This window comes from Eublepharis macularius, chromosome 1 (assembly GCF_028583425.1).
Source record: "Eublepharis macularius isolate TG4126 chromosome 1, MPM_Emac_v1.0, whole genome shotgun sequence".
Classification (NCBI taxonomy): domain Eukaryota; kingdom Metazoa; phylum Chordata; class Lepidosauria; order Squamata; family Eublepharidae; genus Eublepharis; species Eublepharis macularius.
Genome location: NC_072790.1, coordinates 7,824,505 through 7,844,727, shown reverse-complemented (window position 1 = coordinate 7,844,727; position 20,223 = coordinate 7,824,505). Strand labels below are relative to the sequence as shown.

The window sequence follows — 20,223 nt, the reverse complement described above, 5'->3', positions numbered from 1 at the left end:
TGAGGTTAGTCCATGGATATGCACAAGCAGAGTGGGATTTTGATTTTTTTTTATTTGAACGCCTTATATGCCCCAATCGTTTCTTGTGTAGCTTGCCATACAATAAATCAAGAAGCCATGGTTTTCCCATTACCTAGGGGTGAGGGCAAAGGGTCCTTTTGCGTAGCCACAAGTATGAAGGGGGAAGAAAAAAGAAGAGAATCCAGGTATGTCCCCTCCCTGTGTGCTTTGGAGGATGGTGGAATTGAAAAAAAAATCTTTGATGTATTTCTCTTCTAAAATGATGTGAAATGCTTTGAAAAGAATATTTTAAAATATTATTTTAGTTTGTCAGACATAATTCCCTCAGACTACTTTCAGTTAATTGTGAAATAACTGCAGAAGACTGTTTACATTAATAATTAACTATAATTTTTATGTACTGTAAAATTAATGACTCTGAAATCCTCTCCTTCCTTCTTCATATTGCGTCTTCTGCAGCATGTGGAAGAAACAAGATTTATATTTGATATATATGTACCAGTGTGTGTGAGAAACTCATTTCAATTTGTGCTAGCCTTCATTTTGTGAAGATGAAAAATGAATTTTTTTAGGATCAGAAGCTATTGATCTTTCAAAAGCAGGGTCTGATTAGAGAGAGTTTATGCTCCAGCTGATTTTCAAGGAGATTATTTCAGTGGCAAAAGATGGCACTTACGTGTGTGATGGAAGAGCCTCCGAAGAGGTTTGTTACAAAGGTCAGCTCAATATCCAGATTTACTGATAGCCCTTAATGTTGGTGTGCTGAAAGCACATTAAGTTTCTGTTTTTGGAGAGTTGGAAGCATTTTGGAAGAAGGGATCATGCTTGTGGGTGTATACATGTATTCTCCAGTCACCAATACTAAACAGGAGTAGACTTGTTAGTATTGTTTCTTCTGCTTCTGAAAACCCCAACTGTGCAAAGACAAGACTGCTTCCAAGTCCAGATGATAAAGACTTTCTTTTGCTTTGTTTGTGGCCTCCATTTTCAAATCTTTTATTTTTTTTTCTGTTTTCCCAATTGACAAAAATGAAGGTACAATTGCCTTAAAACAGTGACCTTCAACCTTTCCACACCTGGATCCAGTCTTTTAACACCCACACACACACACACCCACTGGGATCATGAGACCCACTGGCTTGCAAGCATGTGACAGGAACTAATGTGATATCACAGTCACATGACCAGAAAGAGCCCAAAAAGGAATTCTCTCCACTGATGAATGACCATATTTAAAGCTCAGTATTTAATGCTGAGTGTGTTTATATGTAATTTTTGCTATATACAAGATTTTAAAACATAATTGTAATAGGTATAGCAAACAGTACAATTTTGTCTGCTAAATAATGTTTTCCAGGACAGAGGGAAAGGAGTTGGGGTGGGGTGAACCTTTCCCCCATCTTTTAAATTTCTAGCGTTTTTTCCTGTGTGCATCCTTTCCTAAAGATGTTGCCAGTTGTTCTTCTTCCATCCTGATACTCCAGTGTCACGTGAGCTACTTACGGGAAGAGTGTCTGAGGTTTCAGTTCTCAGCGTTGACCTGAAACATCATAAAACTTCTCAGAATTACCTGGCAAAACTGTTTCTTTTTTTCTCCCTGACTTACTGGCACTAATAACATTACAGTGCTCGTTAGAGAGCGTGACTGTGCCATCCAGATACCAGCAAGTGCACTAGTAGCAATCAGTGAAAAGTGCAGAAGACATGCCTCTTAATGGAGTGTCTGGATTAAGAATTTAATTTTCTGTAAACTGACTTGATAAACTGTTAATACCATTTTAAGCTTGAATTTTTAAAGAAACACCAACTGAATTTTTAAAGTCAGGATTGCCTTACCTTTATGCAACATGAGACAGCCAATTGCACTGCTCTGCATGTTAAAAATCACGCCACGCCCCGCCCCCCCTCGCCCCCCCCGATCACCACCACCAAACGCTATTTTCTCTGATGGTCAGGATTTCTTCAAAGCTGTGCATATATGGGTTCAGTACAGGAGTGGGAGGTTGTCAGGGGGAGAGTTACTGTCTGAAGAATGAACATGCTTGTTAAAAGATGCTCTTAGATTAGCTTTAGCCTTCCAGAACTGTGCTTTAAAAAGCTCTCAGGAAGCAACAGTGATTCGTTGCTTCCTGAGAGCTTTTATGATGTCATGGCTATAAGCTGACTGGCACATCAAGAAATCCCTGGTTCATCTCTCACCTATGCCTTGAACAAACCTCTCTCTGCCTCAGCTTCCACTCTGCAGTTATGGGCATAATTCAGCCCTGTAGATGTAAAGCACTTTGAATACTTAAAAGCAATATATACATGCTGAGTATTAACCACATATTTATGCATTTCTATCTTGCCTTTCTACTTTAAAAAAATCCTCATGGTGATTTAAAACATTTAAAATTACACCCCCCAAAAAGTTATTATGTTGCATCTGTTTGTGTGTGTTTGTTGAATTACCTATGTATTGTATTTGTTTGTGTGTTTGTTGAATTGTTTTTATACTATTTTAAATTATTTAAAATGTTTGAAATTTTTAAATGTTTGCCACCTTTGGGACCCTGTTTGGGTAGAAAGGCAGCATACTGATGTTTTAAATAAATAAATGAAATAAATATCAATAAGATTGTAAAAAAGTAGCATCAGCACAAAAATTATTAAAGTTCCAGTACCTACCAGTAAGGAGCATCAGTAGTGTAAACAGAACAAGATGGGTAGCCATGTTTGTCTGTAGCAGTAGAAAAGAGCAAGAGTCCAGTAGCACCTATAAGAACTTTCGTGAGTCACAACAACTCGCTTCTTCAGATACAGCTAGAAATTGTATCTGAAGAAGTGAGCTGTGGCTCACGAAAGCTCATACCCTACCACAAATTTTGTTAGTCTTACAGGTGCTGCTGGACTCTTGCTCTTTTCTAGTGTGAACAGAAGTAAGAGAAACAGTGCTTAACAAATCCTTTTATGGCATCAATGAACTGTTTAACAGCAAATGCTCTTTGCTGTAACAAGGTTGAACTTAGTGGCCAGCTAAATGTAATCAGTGGAGGTTCCCACCAGTGGGGGGGGGGGGGGCAGCGGGAACTGACCTCTGTTGGGATGGAGACCAGAGTGGCAGCGGCTATGTTTTTTTCAAATTATGCTGATTTTTCTGATGGCCAACCCCCCTTCCCTAGGCCACCAGGGCGTTTGCAAATTTTTTAAAAAATTGTCAATTTCAATCGATAGATCAACCTAGCCTTGTAATAAAAGGTGCAGCAGGTGCTCTGAATTCCCATCTTTCATTTTTTAAAAAAAGATTCTAGCCCTTTCCCTTGCAGAGAGATATAAGGAGAAGGCATATTTCCACACAGGAAGGGGTTATAGACTTTTTAAAAAAATGAACGCTGGGAATTCAGAGAACCTCCTGTATATTTTAATTACAAGGCTAGGCTGATCTATCAGTATGAAATTAATGATTTTTGAAATTAATGATTTTTAAAAAGTAAGTTTCTAACCCCTTCCCTTGCAAGATAGGCCTTTTTCCTTATATCTCTCCAAGGGAAGAGGTTGGATACTTAACTTTTTTAATGAACGCTGCGAATTCATAGAATCTGTGGCACCTATTATTACAACAGTAGGTCAGTATATTGATATGAAATTGACAGCTTAAAAAGGTCAAAACAAAACCAGGAAGGTGGGGGAGGAGTGGATCAATGATGATGCATGTCCAGTCATCAAAAAGTGGGTTGGAGGTGGGTGGGAAGAGGTGGGACAAACAAAACTGAAAGAAACATTACACGTGAGGAAAAAAATCAACTCAGTATCGCTTCCAGAAAAAGATAGGGGTACAAGTGGTCTCAAAAGTACCAGAAAACAAAATGGGAGAAAACCAAAGAACTCAAATCAAAAACTAAAGGCGAAAAAAAGAAAGTGGAACTCGGGATAAAAGGAAGTAGCATGGGGCCAGAATTGACAGGAAAAAACCTGTGTGGAAAACCCTGAGGTCTTGGTACACAGGCAGATTGATACGGGAGGTTCCACAGTATTTGGAGCTTTATAGGTCAGTATTGGTGCCTTGAACTGGACCCAGAAACAAATAGGTAACCAATTAAGATCTCCCAGTGTGATTACTCTGGCATCTTCCAATTAACTGTCTGGCTCCCATATCATGTGAACCAGTTGAACTATCCAGGCATGCAGTGACAATCCTATGCCCAAAACGTTGCACTAAATTAACTTTGTCTATTTTGGAATTTTGCAAGTTTGCTTCACAAAACAGTGTTTGCTCTGGCGATTTCTGATAACCCCTTTTCCAACTGTATATTTCCTCCATGTAGAGAGAACAGCATTCTATGGCTGGTGGACAATTCACACCACAGCCTTTAGGGAGGGGAAACAGATCAAGCCATCAGCCAATCAGCAATCCAAGACAAACGGCCTTTGAAATGAGAATGCAGGACAGACAGAACACAGTAAGTGATTGTTACGAATTTCATTGCAGAATTGGTGAAAGTAATGACTATGCAAATTTAAGAAGGTATTGTGGTTGGTTTTCCGCTCAGTGGGACTGTTCCTTCACCCTGGGGGTTGAACCTGGGGTGAGATCAGGAGTGGCCCTTGGCTATTCCTTCTTCAGATACCCTGACCCTGGGAAGGAATAACAATAGAGACGATCACACGTTTAGCTAAATGTAAAGTCTCCCTTTTTTAGTCATGAGGTTCTTCCTATGAAGCGGGTGGTGAAGAGAAAAGGGGAAGAGGGTGGGGAGGAAGTACTCAAGCCACTCCCCCCACCCCCACCCCGCGCAGCAAAGTGATGAGTGAACAGCCTTGAAGTAATTTGCAAGTTTTATTCACAACATAGGGAAAGCCTTATTCTGAGATGGTAATGTGTTGTCTTACTAGGGGCGCCAGGTTGCCCCTTATGCTTTGACAACCACCTGCTCCATTCAGTACCAGGAGCAAAAATTGGGAGGAGGGGGGTAAACAGTGTTGCATAGCACCACTTCTAGCTGGAACTTGGAAGTGACATCAACACATCTGCCATGTGATGCTCTAGGAATTTCCCTGATCTCCATTGTTTTTTACCTAGAGCAACGCAATGATGCCGCTTCTGGGTTCCCACCGCAGTTTTGCTAACCTCTGTCCCTCAAGTGTTCCCTCCACTGTATGGAGCAAGGCTAGCAACCTTATGGCTTACCTAAACATGCCATTCGAACTAAAGTTAATCATTAATCAGCAGCTCCAAAAGAAGGGCAAATTAACTTATTCACATCACCTCTGTGGAGCTTACAAAGGTCTCTGGCCTGTTGAAAAGGACTCTGAAAACAGTTGCTCAGAACCCTGTGTTTTCCTGCTTGCGGTAACTACTGCACTTGTGAAAAGATGGGAGGCAAGCATCTGGCTCTAACAGCTGAATTACATTTAGCACATACTTAATTTCCCTGCTTATTTTTTTAGTCTGATAAATAGCTGATCTCTTCAAAGCTGTGCATCTACCATAGGGTATTTCTGTGTTGTCACAATCACACAGCTTTGAAGAGATCAGCTAAAAAAAAATAAACAGGGAAATTGATAAAGTACCTTTACTTTACTATTTTCCCTGTTTATGTTTTTAGTCTGCTAAATAGCTGATCTCTTCAAAGCTGTGTGATTGTGACTACACAGAGACATCCTATGGTAGATGCCTAGCAACGTGTGGAAGTTCTGTTGATAGCGCTTTTCAGTGTGCTGCACCAGCTTTCTACCCCATGACGTTATCAGTCCCTGCCTAGTGAGTCTCAAGGGAACCTAGTAACAGCCCTTCCCCACCTGCCCTCCCCCCATACTCATGCCTCCCCACCTTAAAATTGTCAGTTTTTGAGCCTGTATGTTTAACTTGTGTGTATACTAAATCTGTACATGTATATGTGTTGGATAAGTATTGGTGCAGAGTAGAAAATTTACACAGCAGATAAAGAATCACGTGTGTTCAGCTTCTAAAATAAATACTTACTACATATAGAAAAAATAATAAAGGTTACATTGGAGATAAAATAAAGAAGAGCTAACTTAGTTCCTACATCCTGGAGATAACGATCTAACTGGAGAGCAATGGCGTCCTGAGTAAAGGAAAGAATGTCAGTTGCCCCCCAATAAACCTAGATCTGTTCATTAAGCATGCAACTGCCCTTTTACCCTGGCGGGAAGAACAACTCGACATCTAACTGGTCTTACGCAAACTAGTCTCTGACTAAACACAAAAACTAACTCTTTCATGACTGAAGAGAATGACACTTGTAAAAACCCAAACAATATGTTTCTGTGTACATTTCACTTCTGCCAAGAAAGCATGCTCTGAGCATAGGGAAACCTGGTTGGACTCTACTCCCAGGGCTAAACTAGAAGTGAAAAGCATCCTTGTGAGGACATAGCCACCATTTTAAAATGATTGAAAAAGGCCGTGAGGGCAAGACCACAGCTCATTGATCTGAGGCAATCTAGTCCCCCTCCCGCCTTTTCAGGTGCTGATACAACCATGGGGGGGGGCTGTTTTAGCACGTGAAAAGGTGGGCGGCAAGCGCACCTTAGCCCACTGCCCTGTGGGCCTGATCTTGCCCTTGCAGCATTTTTAAACCACTTTAAAATGGTGGTGGCATCCCTATGGCAGAGATGAGGATACTGTCACATCTAGTTTGGTGCCCCATTGGATATTTCCACTTTAAAAATTCAACCGTCTTTTAAGGAGCCTTCCTCCAGCTTAAATGGGTCTTCTTTAACTTAAGTTGGAGGAAGGCTCCTTAGGTTGGAGAAGACTTCCACCTTGATTCCAAAAAAAAAGTTGGGGTATAAATATTTTAATTAATATAAGCATTTTACTCAGTGGAGTAGTAGGATGGGGTAGGATCCACTTCACTGTGTCCAGGAAGTTAAAGCAATATGTATGCACCAAGCATTGTGAGTTTGGTTACAATAATGTGAATGTGTACTCATCAAAATAATACATAAAACAGTCCTTAGATCGAAGTTCCCCAACATGGCACTTGGAGGCTCATTGACACCCTCCAGTACTTTCCCTTGGAGCCCCCTGAACTTTTCAGAAAGTGAGTGGGTCCACTGTATGGCAGGGCTTGTTACTGACTGCTCTGATTCTAATGAAAAGTTTTTCCACTGGAAGATGAGGAGGATTGGTGAGCACCTGGGCTTTCCTAAGTCATTGTGTGGTTTCATTTCTTCTTCTGGCTTTCCTTCTTTCCAGGAGGTGTGAGGAGAGAGGTATTCCATTTAGCTCCATCTCCTGTGGCAGCCATTTTGGGTTTGGCACCACATCCTGTGGCAGCCATTTTGGGGTGCCCTTTTCACCTCTCACAATTCCATAAGTGCTTGCAGGCTTAAAAGGGTTGAGAAGTCCTTCTTTAGATTATTCCTTTTTTGGATGCCAGAATCCAAAAGGCTAGTTTGGATAGCCCTTTTGATTCTGGATAGATACTTTGAATATGAGCCAGTTTGGTGTAGTGGTTAAGAGTGCAGGACTCTAATCTGGAGAACCGTGTTTGATTCCCCACTCCTCCACTTGAAGCCAGCTGGGTGACCTTGGATCAGTCACAGCTCTCTCAAGGCTCTCTCAGCCCCACCCACAAGGTGATTGACATGAGGATAATAATAACTTTGTAGACTGCTCTGAGTGGGTGGTAAGTTATCCTGAAGGGTGGGATATAAATTGTATGTTGTGGTTGTTACTTTAAGTATGCCTAGATGAATTTTTCCTTCTTTCTTATGGTTGACAAGACCCCCCATCAATCGTATGCCATATAACAGTCTCCTTTTGAAAGTTCCCACCATTTCCGAAGTTGTTGGCAATATTGCATAGATGGGGATGCTGTTTTAGAACCGAAATCCTCTCCTGGGCACGTGGAGGGCATGGTTCTTTGGGATGTCAGCCTTTGTTTCTAAATATAATCACTTTGTTTTCCGTTCCTTATGACAAAACCATTAATTTTAATTTGAAAAATGTAGTCAGTCCTTGTCTTTTAACTCTCTGCACAATAACTGTGTCCCCAGACTCCTTCATCTTCTCCTAATACAAGCTTCACGTCCAATGATACACCGGGAGGCATTAAGCGAAAAGCAGAGGACAGCGACAGTGAACCTGAGCCAGAAGATAATATCAGGTGATGCGTTTAGTATTTTTTTAACACGACGTCAGAAGGAATGCTGCTTCATTAATGCTGTTTACCCTATATCGCTAATGGTTTTCTGTGATCTTTTTATCCACTGATAATTAATGTGGAGGGTTGGGATACTCAGTAAATTCCAGCGAGATGTATCGGCTATAGCTGTTAAATTTAAGTGTCTCCATTAGTATGCGTAGAGGTTTTCGTCCTAAAAGCTGCTACTCCCTTTGAGACTCTGTGCCAGATTGGCTAGAGGGTTCAATATTCAGCTGGGCCTCTGTGAGCAGAGTGTCATTCCTTTGTACTGTAAATTAAACTTTCTAGTTCTGCAGCCAGATGCAGATTGCTTCTTTTGGTAGAGGAGCATATGCTTTCAGTGGGCAACGCCCTGGGTTCAGACCCTAGCCTTTCCAGTTGCAAGGATCTTAGCAACTGGGGGAAATCTTTGTTTTTTCCACCAATGATCTTAGAGAGTTACTGACAGTCAATTGGGCAGCACTGATGTCAGGTCTTGCCAGGTATTTTCCCCAAGCACTTAGAATCATAGAGTTGGAAGGGGCCATACAGACCATCCAGTCCAACCCCCTGCCCAGTTCAGGATCAGCCAAAAGCATCTCTGACAAGTATTCATCCAGCCTCTTCTTGAAAACTGCCAGTGAAGGGGAGCTCACCACCTCCCTAGGCAGCTGATTCCACTTTTGAACTACTCTGACTGTGAAAAAGTTCTTCTTAATATCCAGCCGGTACCTTTCTCCATGTAATTTAAGCCCAATGTTTTGGGTCCTCTGCTGCCAACTGGAACAGCTCCCTGCCCTCCTCCAAATGACAGCCTTTCAAATATTTAAAGAGAGCAATCATGTCCCCCCCTCAATGTCCACTTCTCCAAACTAAATATTCCCAAGGCCCTCAGCCTTTCCTCATAGAGCTCAGTCTCCAGACCCCTGATCATTCTCGTTGCTCTCCTCTGCACCCTCTCGATTTTGTCCACATCCTTTTTGAAGTGAGGCCTCCAGAACTGCACACAATACTCCAGGTGCAGCCTGACCAAGGCAGTATAGAGAGGGCTATGACCTCCTGCGATTTCGACGCTATGGCCCCTTGGATACAACCCAGGATTGAATTGGCCTTTTTGGCCGCCACATCACACTGACTGCTCATATTTAGTTTACAATCCGCTCTTACCCCAGGATCTCTTTCACATATACTACTGCCCAGAAGTGTATCCCCCATCCAGTATTTGTGCTTCCCATTTTTGTGGCCCAGATGTAATACTGTGCACTTGTCTTTGTTGAATTGCATCCTATTCACAGCTGCCCACTTCTCCAGAGTATTCAGGTCTTGTTGAATTTTAATTCTATCTTCTTGGGTGTCTGCTACTCTTCCCAATTTGGTATCATCAGCAAATGTAATGAGCACCCCTTCCACTCCTTCATCCAGATCATTGATAAAAATATTGAAAAGTACCGGGCCCAAAACCGAGCCCTGCGGCACCCCACTGGACACCTCCCTCCAATCTGATGAAATCCCTTTGACCACCCCTCTTTGGGTGAGGTCCTCTAACCAGTTCCCTATCCACTGAACTGTCCTATATTCCAGTCCACAGTCTTCCAGTTTGCCCATCAGAATGTCATGGGGGACCTTATCAAAAGCTTTACTGAAATCCAGATAAATCACGTCAACAGAGTTCTCCCAATCCAGTAAGCTGGTCACTCGATCGAAGAAGGAAACCAGGTTGGTCTGACAAGATCTGTTAGGAACAAAACCATGCTGACTTCCCCAGATCACTGAGCGGTCCTTCAGATGCTTACAGATTGATCCCTTTAAAATCTGTTCTAATATCTTCCCAGCCACAGAAGTCAGACTGACCGGCCTGTAGTTTCCCGGGTCATCCTTCTTCCCTTTCTTAAAGATTGGGATAACATTCGCTCTTCTCCAATCTTGTGGCACATCCCCAGTCCTCCAGGAGGCCTTGAAGATGATGGACAGGGGTTCTGCAAGTTCTCTAGAAAGTTCTTTCAGCACTCTTGAGTGCATCCCATCCAGCCCAGAGGATTTGTATTCATCCAGTGCAGCCAGATGCCTCTCCACAACCTCTCTGTCAATGTCAACTAGCCACTCGGGTGTCCTGTCACATTTTCTACTATCTCTAGATGTGCCTAAGTTCTTCAGGGAGAAAACAGAGGCAAAAAAGTCATTAAGCCTATCTGCTTTTTCTCTGTCCTGCATCAGAGTTTCTCCATCTAGTCCCAGCAGCGGTCCAATTGCCTTGCGTTTGCTTCTCACATATCTGTAGAAGTTTTTCTTATTGAAGCGAGCCCTCCTGGCCAGACCAAGCTCATACTGAGCTTTGGCCTCTCTGATGGCTGATCTGCAGTACCTAGTAACCCTCATATACTCCTCTTTAGAGGTCTGTCCTTCTCTCCATTTCCTGAACAATTCCTTTTTCTCCCTTAGCTTATTCTGGAGCTCTCTGTACATCCACATCAGTTTCTTGGAGCCCTTACCATGTTTCCGTCTTGCTGGGATAGTGAGGGCTTGAGCTTGCAAAAGCTCATGTTTGAGAAGAGCCCACCCTTCACTCGCTCCTTTCCCTTCCAGCACACTCCCCCACGGAATGACTCTCATCAAGCCTCTTGAGTTCATCGAAGTTGGCCTTACGAAAATCTAACCTACGAGTCTGGCTATGAACTTCCTTGGCCCCCCACAGCAACTGGAATTCAAGGAGGACATGGTCACTTCCCCCTAAGGTCCCCACCACCTTCACCTCATCTACCAATTCTTCCCTGTTGGTTAATATCAAGTCTAGTATGGCCGAGCCCCTTGTAGCTTCCTCCACCTTTTGAAAAAGGAAGTTATCGGCCAGGCAGGTCAGGAAATTGAGTGATTCATGACACTTTGCTGAGCCTGTCTCCCAGCACACATCGGAGAAGTTGAAGTCACCCATAATTACAAGGTTTTGATGTCTGGATACTCTACCAATCTGTTCAAAGAGGGCTGCATCCATTTCTTCTTGCTGGTCAGATGGTCTGTAGCAGACTCCAACAATAATACCCTTTGTCCTTCCTCCCCTTATTTCTACCCATATGCTTTCCACTGGGCTGTCCACCCCATTCTCCATAACTTCTTGACAATCAAGCCCTCTCCTCACATACAACTCCACTCCACCTCTTCTACCCTTCCGGTTTTTCTTGAACTGCTACCCATCCACTAGCACATTCCAGTCATGGGAATCATCCCACCAAGTCTCAGTAATTCCTACTATATCGTAGCCCTCTGTTTACAATAGAAGCTCACGCTCTTCTTTCTTATTACCCATACTTTGGGCATTGGTATATAGACACGTGTAGCCTTGTACCTTTGTTTGACCTGTCCTACCCAGGTGGGTCCCCACTGTTTTCACTTCGTCATTGACATCGCCATTTTGATCGTCCCCTTCCCCTTGCGGCATCAGTTTAAAGCTCTCCTGATGAAGTTTTCCAGGTTCATTCCAAACATTTTCTTCCCTGCTCTTGAGAGGTGAAGCCCATCATGTGCTAGAAGGCCTTCTCTAAGAAAACCTATCCCATGGTCCCAGAACCCAAAGCGCTCCTGCCGGCACCACCACGTCAGCCAACGATTCACCTCAAGTATGGTCCGTTCCCTGCGCGTACCTCTTCCTATGACTGGAAGGATAGAAGAGAATACCACCTGTGCCCCCAATGCCTTCAACTGCCTTCCAAGAGCTTCATAATCCTCTTTAAGTCTTGCAACAGTATTCGCAGCCATGTCATTCGTTCCCACATGAATCAGCACAAACTGGTACTTATCAGCAGGCTTGATGAGTTTTGGCAGTCGGTCGGTAATATCCTGAATTCTGGCCCCTGGCAAGCAACACATCTCTCGGAATAGGTGATCTGGCCCAGAGACATAGCGTTCCATATCCCTAAGCAGAGAGTCCCCGACGACCACCGCCTTCCGTTTTTTTCCACTTCCGTGTGGCCCCATGTCCTTTACACACCCTCCTTCAGGTCTTTGCAGTTCTCCTTCCACTCTCATCTCTGTCACCATCTCTAGCACTTCAAAATTATAGGGCAAGGTCCCTGCCCCCAATGGGAAAGAAAGACCGTTAGGCTTTTGTCACGTTGATCCAGGAGAGAGGGGAGGAGGGAAAGGATGAGCTCTTCTCGGTCTCTAATGAGGTTGGTGCAGTCTCATCTGGAACTTCAAGGCCACGTTCGCAGGCTGGCCAGGAAATGGTGACCAAAACACCTGCAATATAAGCAGTCAACAAAACACGTTCCCTCTCCATGTTCTCAGAGGTACGCTGCACACTGCTGCAAGAAATTCATAACACATGGCAGATATCCTGGAGGTGTATCTGACAACTGAGTGAGCTTGACCAATGACCTGGTTTTGTCAGCCCCTGAATAGGTTGCACCTAAAGACTTGGATCCCAAGTAGTGTAAGATTGCTTCTGCTTATGCATGGGGAATCCCATTGCTATGCTCCTCCAATGGCAGCCTCTTTAAAATGCCTTCCCAAAAGTTAGGAGACTCTCCAAACTGTGTGTTTCAGTGGGGTGTGAGGCACTGGAGTTGTGAGGCAAGGGTGAAACCCTATGTATACATATACATGGGAAGGGAGCTAGTTCCAAGTCAAGTGCTCTTTGTGATACACGTTTTACTGGTAGGTTGGTTGCACATTATATAAGAGGAAGAAATAGGATAACAATGTCAATAGCATCAGGATTAGTTTACCGCAATGTGCTCTGTATGTGGCTGCCCTTGAAGACTGTCCAGAAGCTTCAATTTGGTAAAGAATGCTGCAGCTAGAATGCTGATTGGAGTAGGTTGTAGGGACCATATCACTGTAGTCTTGTTCCATCGACAATGGTTCTCTGCTTCCAGACGCAATTTAAGATGCTGGTATTGCCTAGGGGTGTGCAATCTGTAAAGATTTGGAATTCCCGAATCAAAGCTTCCCTGAAGCATTCGGATTTCTTCAGGAAGCTTTGAGGCCCAAGTTTAAAGGGCCCTTTCCCTGCCTCTTGCAAGTGACAGATCTCATTAAACTTCAGCTGGCAGGCGCAGGGGGATTCCCTGCCCCTTTCCTTCCGCTTGCAAGCAAGAACATCCCACCTCAACCCTCAGCCCCATTCCCCCACCACAACCCCACCCCACTTACCTTGGCCTGCCACTTGCTGCAGGCCACTGCAGCTGCGGAGATAGCAGGGCAGGGCAGCGGCGGTGGCTCCTGCCTTCCTCGCCGCCCTGCTGGCCACGCGCCACCAGATCTGGCCTTCCCAGTGGCCCTGTGGGCCGCTGTGGCCCCAGAGGAGGCAGCAAGGTGGTGGCGGTGGCCCTCCCCGCAGCCCTGCAGGCCCAGGTGGCAATGGAGGAGGCCAAAAAGGCCCTTTCTGCCCATCAAATGGCATTTGAGGGGCAGGAAGGGCCAGAGAAGGAGGCTTCGGCCATCTCTGCCGCTCTGCGGACCCATGCAGCAGCAGAGGAGGCCAAAAACGCCCTTCCTGCCCCTCAAATGGTCGCCGTGGTGGCCATTTGAGGGGTAGGAAGGCCCGGAGGAGGCCTTCTCTGTCGTTCTGTGGGTCCGTGCAGCAGCGAAGGAGCCAGAAGAGGCTCTTCCTGCCCCTAAAATGTTCGCTGCGGTGTCCATTTGAGGGCAGGAAGGGCTGGAGGAGGAGGCTCCAGCCTTCTCTGCCGCACTGCAGGCCCACACGGCAGCAGAGGAGCCAGAAAAGGCCCTTCCTGCCTCTCAAATGGCGGCCATTCGAGGGGCAGGAAGGGCTGGAGGAGACGGCTCCAACCTTCTCCGCTGCCCTGTGGGCCCGCATAGCAGCGGAGGAGGCCGAAAAGGCCTTCACCACTGCCCTGCAGTTGCACGCGCCGCCAGAGCTGACCTTCCTGGCTGCCCTTCGGCCCGTACGATGAAGCATGGCGGCAGCTCTGGCCTTCCCCGCCTGGCCAGATAAGTGGGTTGGAGGGGATGGGGGGGCTAAGGGGGGGATGAGGGGGGTGCTAGAAGAAAGCCCAGCTCCCTGAATCACTTTGGAATGCTCCGAATCTTTACGGAGCATTCCAAAGCGAATCAACTACCTGAATCCGAAACGGCTTGCCACTTTGGGTTTGGGGTATTTCCAAATGTTTCCCCCCGAATATTTTTAGGTTGCATACCCCTAGTATTGACCTTTAGAGCCCTATATAGCTTAGAATCAGCATACCTTAAGGACCATCTTCTGCCATATGAACCTACTTGTTCACTCCAGTCATCTTCAGAAGTCCTGCTTCAGGTGCCCCTCTGCCATCTGAGGCTAGACAGATGACAGCCTGAGAGCCAAATCAGACACTACGTTTCCCGTAAGATTTCATTGGAAATGTAGTAAGAAGGGATCTCTGCCAGGGAGAAGAGGGGGAGAATCCCTCTTCTGCCTGCTGTTGAGCTAACCCACTCAATCAACTCTCATCTCTGACTGCTTTTAGCAACCACCTTTCAAGAACCCAGCTGTCAGATCTTAACTGACTTGCTGCTTTCCAGCCGTCTGATTCCATTGGTTGTTGACAGGCCAGTTTGCCTCTCATGTTATTTGGTAGTTTTCCTTTTCTTGGTCACAGATGGGGGATGCTCTTTCACTACAGCATTTGGTTCCCAGGCCCAACCACCAACATGATTGGTTTTTTGGTGGTAACAAATGGGAAAAAATCCGCTTCCATGAGTTTGTAGTTGTAGCATCCAGCCCTCTGTGTGGAATCCATTGAATCCCAGATAGTGTGTGTGTTCATCCTATTCCTTGCTGATGTGAGGGCTGGGATGAAACAGAATGGGAAAGGAACTTGTGCTGTTCACCTTTTGGTCCTCTTGGAATGTGTTTTATGTTCTTGATACTCGCAGTTCAGGTGAACGTACTGTTTACTCTCCTGTTAAAACTATGGACTTATTTGTATGTTATACACTGTTAATAAATATGGAATTGTTGTAGGTTATGGGAAGCCGGTTGGAAACAAAGATATTACAAGAACAAATTTGATGTTGATGTGTCTGACAAAAAGTTCCGTCGTAAAGTTGTACAATCTTATGTGGAAGGGCTTTGCTGGGTTCTCCGATACTATTATCAGGTACTTAAATTTCTAAATACTAATATTGAGGGAAATGAATTCCAGAGAATTCTAGTAATTATCTTTGTGTGGCTTGGATTTAATTGAGATCAAAAATGCTAATGGTGCCAAAATTCAGGATCCCAGTAGTGCCTAGCGATTGGGTGTAGTAGCTAGTACTTTTTATTTGTTAATTCATTTATAGCATTTATTAGCCACCTTTCCTCCAAAAGTGCTCACTTTGTCTAATACAAAATTGTCTTGGCCTTGTGTGGATGATGAATGACCCATAATAGGGCTACTCGTAAGAAAGGCAGGACTTAGTGGACTCTCTAGGCATCCAGAAAAATGAGTTTCACCAAAAGAGAAAAAACAGCCTAACAAGGGCTAAAAATTCTCCAGCAAGTCCAGACTTTTAAGAGGAACCTCTGCAGGATGGCTAACAGAAATCAGCCTATTGAGCCCCCTGAAACCTTAGAGAATCCTCAAGGGGGAAATGTTGAGGGTTAGGCAGAGTTTCCCGGTTCTCTTTTCCTCACCTCCTGCTCAGTGATTCTTTGCTAACAGCTGGACAGCCCATTGATTAGTTTTCTGCCTGATTGCCTCTGGCAAACGGGAACTGAGCTCGATTGACAGGTGTTCAGGCATCCCTATACTATAGCATATTATGGCTGTTTTGCAGATAGAATGGCTGAGTTTTCAGTGTATAGTTCCTATGCTTGTTGCAGAACACTGTATGGCAACTTAAAAACTGGCTAAAGAATGGCTTCTGTGAGTGGACAATAATCCAAAACTCTTGTCTTTGACACCTCTTATTTGTTGAATTTCTATGCCATTGATCCAGCTTTCAGTATTTAAAAAAAGAAGCCTGACCTGAATCCATTTGGTTGGTTGTGCCATTTTAGTATTTAACTAGTCTGGGCCCCAGCCGTGTGATGATGAGCTATTCTGCGACAACAGCCAGTGTCTTTCAGTGTCCTATGCTCCCTACAGAGGTCAGGAACTTATTACTCAATTTTATATTTCTAATTTGAATTCTTCTTGCTTTTTGAAAACTAGGGCTGTGCCTCTTGGAAATGGTATTATCCTTTCCACTATGCGCCGTTTGCTTCAGATTTTGAAGCAATTGCGGACATGCCTTCAGACTTCGAAAAGGGAACAAAACCGGTAGGATTTCCTACTTATCGTGTAATTGATTGAAAGTTAACTAATCATTATGAGGATTCAAAGTAGTTATTACCATTGGTCTTTCTTTTTGACAGTTCAAACCTCTGGAGCAACTTATGGGGGTATTTCCAGCAGCCAGTGGTAATTTTCTCCCGCTATCTTGGCGAAAACTTATGACTGATCCGGTAAAAACTCGCTTTGGTTATTTCCTTTTCATTCGTGCAAAACATGAAAGGTGGTTTTATTGCAGTTTCTTGGCAGCTTCAGTCCCTACCTGAAGACTGTGGCTATTCTCACTCCATCTGCTCAAGACAGATCTGTGCTTGTAGAAAATGGCTGATCTTGCTTATCCCCAAAACCTGGTCACACCACTTGAAGCTAGTATTCAAAACAAGCAGTGAGGACTCATCCTGTAATGATAGGGTATGCCTGGAGAGAGAAGCGTGTTGATGGCCTCCCAAACTGTGGTGATTGCCATAGGGGCCTATCATTGCACAGTTTGGGACTACTATCCGTGTTTTACAGTAATGTAGGTTAAATCTCAAACCAATGAGAAATTACATTTACCCTAGGAAAGACCAGTTATTGCTATCCATAAGTAGGCAGTTATTACTAGTATCTGATGAAGGGAGCTCGACTCAAAAGCTTATACCTTGGAAATCTTGTTGGTATTTAAAGTGCTACTGGACTCCAGTCTTCTTGTTCTACTGCAGACCAATATGGTGGGAAACACTGCATTATGGGATCTGGGCTGGAATGGAATCTATGATCTGAGATTGCTCCATATCTCTTCACTGTTGCTGCAAATCAAAGTTTTATCTATTGGATGGTCCTGACAAACCATAGTTGGTGGCAAGCCATGGTTTGGAAAACCACTTCAGACTATGGCTTCTAACTCTAGGTTAGCAAGATTCGAGTCCAGTGACACCTTAAAGACCAACAAGATTTTCAGAGTATAGTTTTCGAGAGTCAATGCTCTCTTCTTCAGATATAAGTAGGAATGAAGATCCCAGAGCTTTTATATCCCACTCAGGAAGTGGGAGGGGTGTTGCAAAGAAGGGAGTCAGGATGCAAAAGTACAGTGATACAATGCAGGTTGATTAGAGCAGAAATTAGCATCTGTAGTAAGATAAAGAACCTGATTGTAGGTTGTTGATAGATCACAACCAGGACCAGAAAATACACCAAATCATGCTTAAGTTTGTTTAGTTATGGTCGTGGGTAGTATCTAAATTGAGTTACTCTGTCTGCTGGAAGCACTTAATGTTTTCAGATATCCTAGTCTTTCACTTAAAAAAATTGAAAACGTCAAGAGAGTGGTTATCTTGTTAGATTTTGAAAACTTGTCAGCAAACTACTGTTCATTTCAGCCTCCACTCAAAGTGAAGGAAGCAAATTGCTTCATCTAAAACTTCACACATTTTGGGATCGTTGTAATGTTCTTTTATTAAACTTAGGAATCAAGTATAATTGACTTCTACCCTGAAGACTTTGCTATCGATCTGAATGGAAAGAAGTATGCTTGGCAAGGTAATATTTGAGGTTTTACAATGTCAGAGCCTTAATACTTGTTCAGAAGATCTTTAAGGTAATTTGAACAAAAGAGGGAAGAGATTATTCCATAAGTACGTTTCCTGAACTTGCCAAATACCCTTGACTATTCATCTTTTCCCTTCCCAAATATCTCTTCTTCTTTCCTTTCCTCCCAAATAGCCATCTGTGTTAGTCTCCCTCTTCCCAGTTTGTCTCCCCCAACATCCTTTCCTGTTCGTCTCCTCCCTCCCGTTTGCAAAACCTTTCCGTGTTGATTCCCTGTTCCTTATCTTTGAGAGCTTGGAGGTGTAGTGTACAGGCATGCGGTAGTTCACAGATGTGGCAGCCAGGACCAGGACAAGTGAGGTGCGCTCCCTGGCCCATAAAGACTGGTGGCCTTTAAAGCTGCTGCCGACTTAGGCAGGCACTGCTACTCTGGTGTAAGTGTAGAAAGTAAAAACAAATTGCTGAACCAGTGGCCTTGGCTTGGCTATTATTTCAGTAGTCTGTCTAAAACTATTATATTGGCTTGAAATTCACTAAACTGTATTCATTATTCCCATAATGCATTTTTCTTTATATTAATTTGTTAGATCTTCTATTCAACAGTTTTATAAAAACACTGAGAGCGTTACAGCTGAGACTGTAAAAACGTTAGTGTTCTGTGTTGGGCTAAAACTGAAAAAAAAATCATCATTTTGCTAAGTATTTTCCTTTGTCTTGACAGAAACCTCTAGGCTCAACGACTTTAAGCCCCATTGATTTCACTTGCAGTGACTGTATTTATTTAAAACTTTAACAGTACCCTTCAATTTATTTCTCATGACATGCTATAATTCTTTCACGGTGGACTACCTTGACTCCATTATTTTCGGTGATTTACAATCATAATTAAGCACCTGTTAACTTTGGCTAACTGTGCTGTATACTGTCTTTGATTGCATTTGTTTTTGTTGCCTAAAGTACATTTTCTCAGATGAAAATCATCTGGCAAGTGCAGATCAGATTTTTTTTAAAAAATGTGCTGTATTGCTTTATTTTCATATTTTGAGTCCATTCTGGTGTTCCATTTTCATGACAAAAAGGTATGCTATCTTGTTAAGAAATACGTAGTTATAAGGGGTGACGGATGGAACTCCCAAATAATGTGATTCTATCATATCTCCAGCTATAAGTTACTTCAGCTATTGTTGTTGACTGTATATATTTCTATATCTGTAGCTACAAGTAGTATACAGTGCCCAGAGGTATAAAGGGCTGGTTGCAGAGACAAGTGCTACTCAGTAGAGTAACTAGTTAGTGGGAAGTTGTCATTGTTGGATTTGATGTGGGGGTGTGGAGAGGAAGATAATAGACTGGATCATGTAGGAGTATTTTCAGTAAGCAGAACACACATATCTTGCCTCTCCTCTCCTGTTGCAGCTCAAACCTCTGACCCAATGCTGCTTCTTCCCCAGAAACAGTACTGGGGGATATTTATTTATTTTATTTATAGGCCTCCTTTCTCACTGAGCCTCAGGGTGAATGACAGAATATAAGACAATGCAGTCAGACAGCATGACAACCAAAGGACAATGCAATAGGACTAGGATTTCTGCATTAGAATGCAAGCAGCAAACAGTCTAAGCATGGTAATACCACAAACAATGCAGACAGTGGAATTACAAAAGTATAAGGCAATGCAGGTGATACCTACAATGATAGTTACAGTACATTGCAATCCTCTTCTTTTATCTAGGTCCCCTCCTGGACTGGTCCATTCTACTTCAGTACTAATCTCTTTATAAAATTGTGCTCCTTATCATTTCTACTGTGCATGTTCTGTGGCATGATAGAGGTGTGGGGTTCCTTCCTGACCTAATCAGGCAAGGTGTTGTACAACCGGCAGGCGGGGGGGGTGCAGTGGGATAGGGGAAGCAAGAAAGTTGTGCTCTGTTGATGGAAATCCTCATGGGAGTGGAAAAGCTCCGTGTGCTCCAAGGCATTAGCTGTAAAAGGTGGGGTATTTATTTATTTATTTGTTGATGCACTTCTATCCTGCCTTTTTTCCACGATGGAGCTCAGAGCAGTGCACTTTGTCTCTGTCCTCTGACATCACTGGAATATAAACCCCATGGGCTTGATCTTCCCAGAGTCAGCTGTAACTGTCATCCTTGCTTTCCTGCTGATGGAAAGAAATCGTGGAATGTAACGGCTTGTTCTCTGTAGGTGTTGCTCTGTTGCCGTTTGTTGATGAACGTCGTCTGAGGGCTGCGCTAGCAGAGGTTTATCCTGACCTCACTTCTGAAGAACGT

The 20,223-nt window shown here is 43.7% G+C and overlaps 1 protein-coding gene across 1 annotated transcript in view; it reads left to right on the top strand.

Moving 5' to 3' along the window:
• The window catches only part of LOC129344673 (5'-3' exoribonuclease 2-like), a 66,937-nt gene that overhangs the window by 11,384 nt on the left and 35,330 nt on the right, over positions 1-20,223 (top strand). Inside the window, exons 11-17 of the mRNA XM_055001502.1 lie at positions 4,326-4,460; positions 8,029-8,138; positions 15,115-15,250; positions 16,289-16,396; positions 16,492-16,581; positions 17,854-17,926; positions 20,138-20,221. Of these exons, the coding sequence (XP_054857477.1) occupies positions 4,326-4,460; positions 8,029-8,138; positions 15,115-15,250; positions 16,289-16,396; positions 16,492-16,581; positions 17,854-17,926; positions 20,138-20,221 (736 nt within the window). The remainder of the gene's footprint in view (positions 1-4,325; positions 4,461-8,028; positions 8,139-15,114; positions 15,251-16,288; positions 16,397-16,491; positions 16,582-17,853; positions 17,927-20,137; positions 20,222-20,223) is intronic.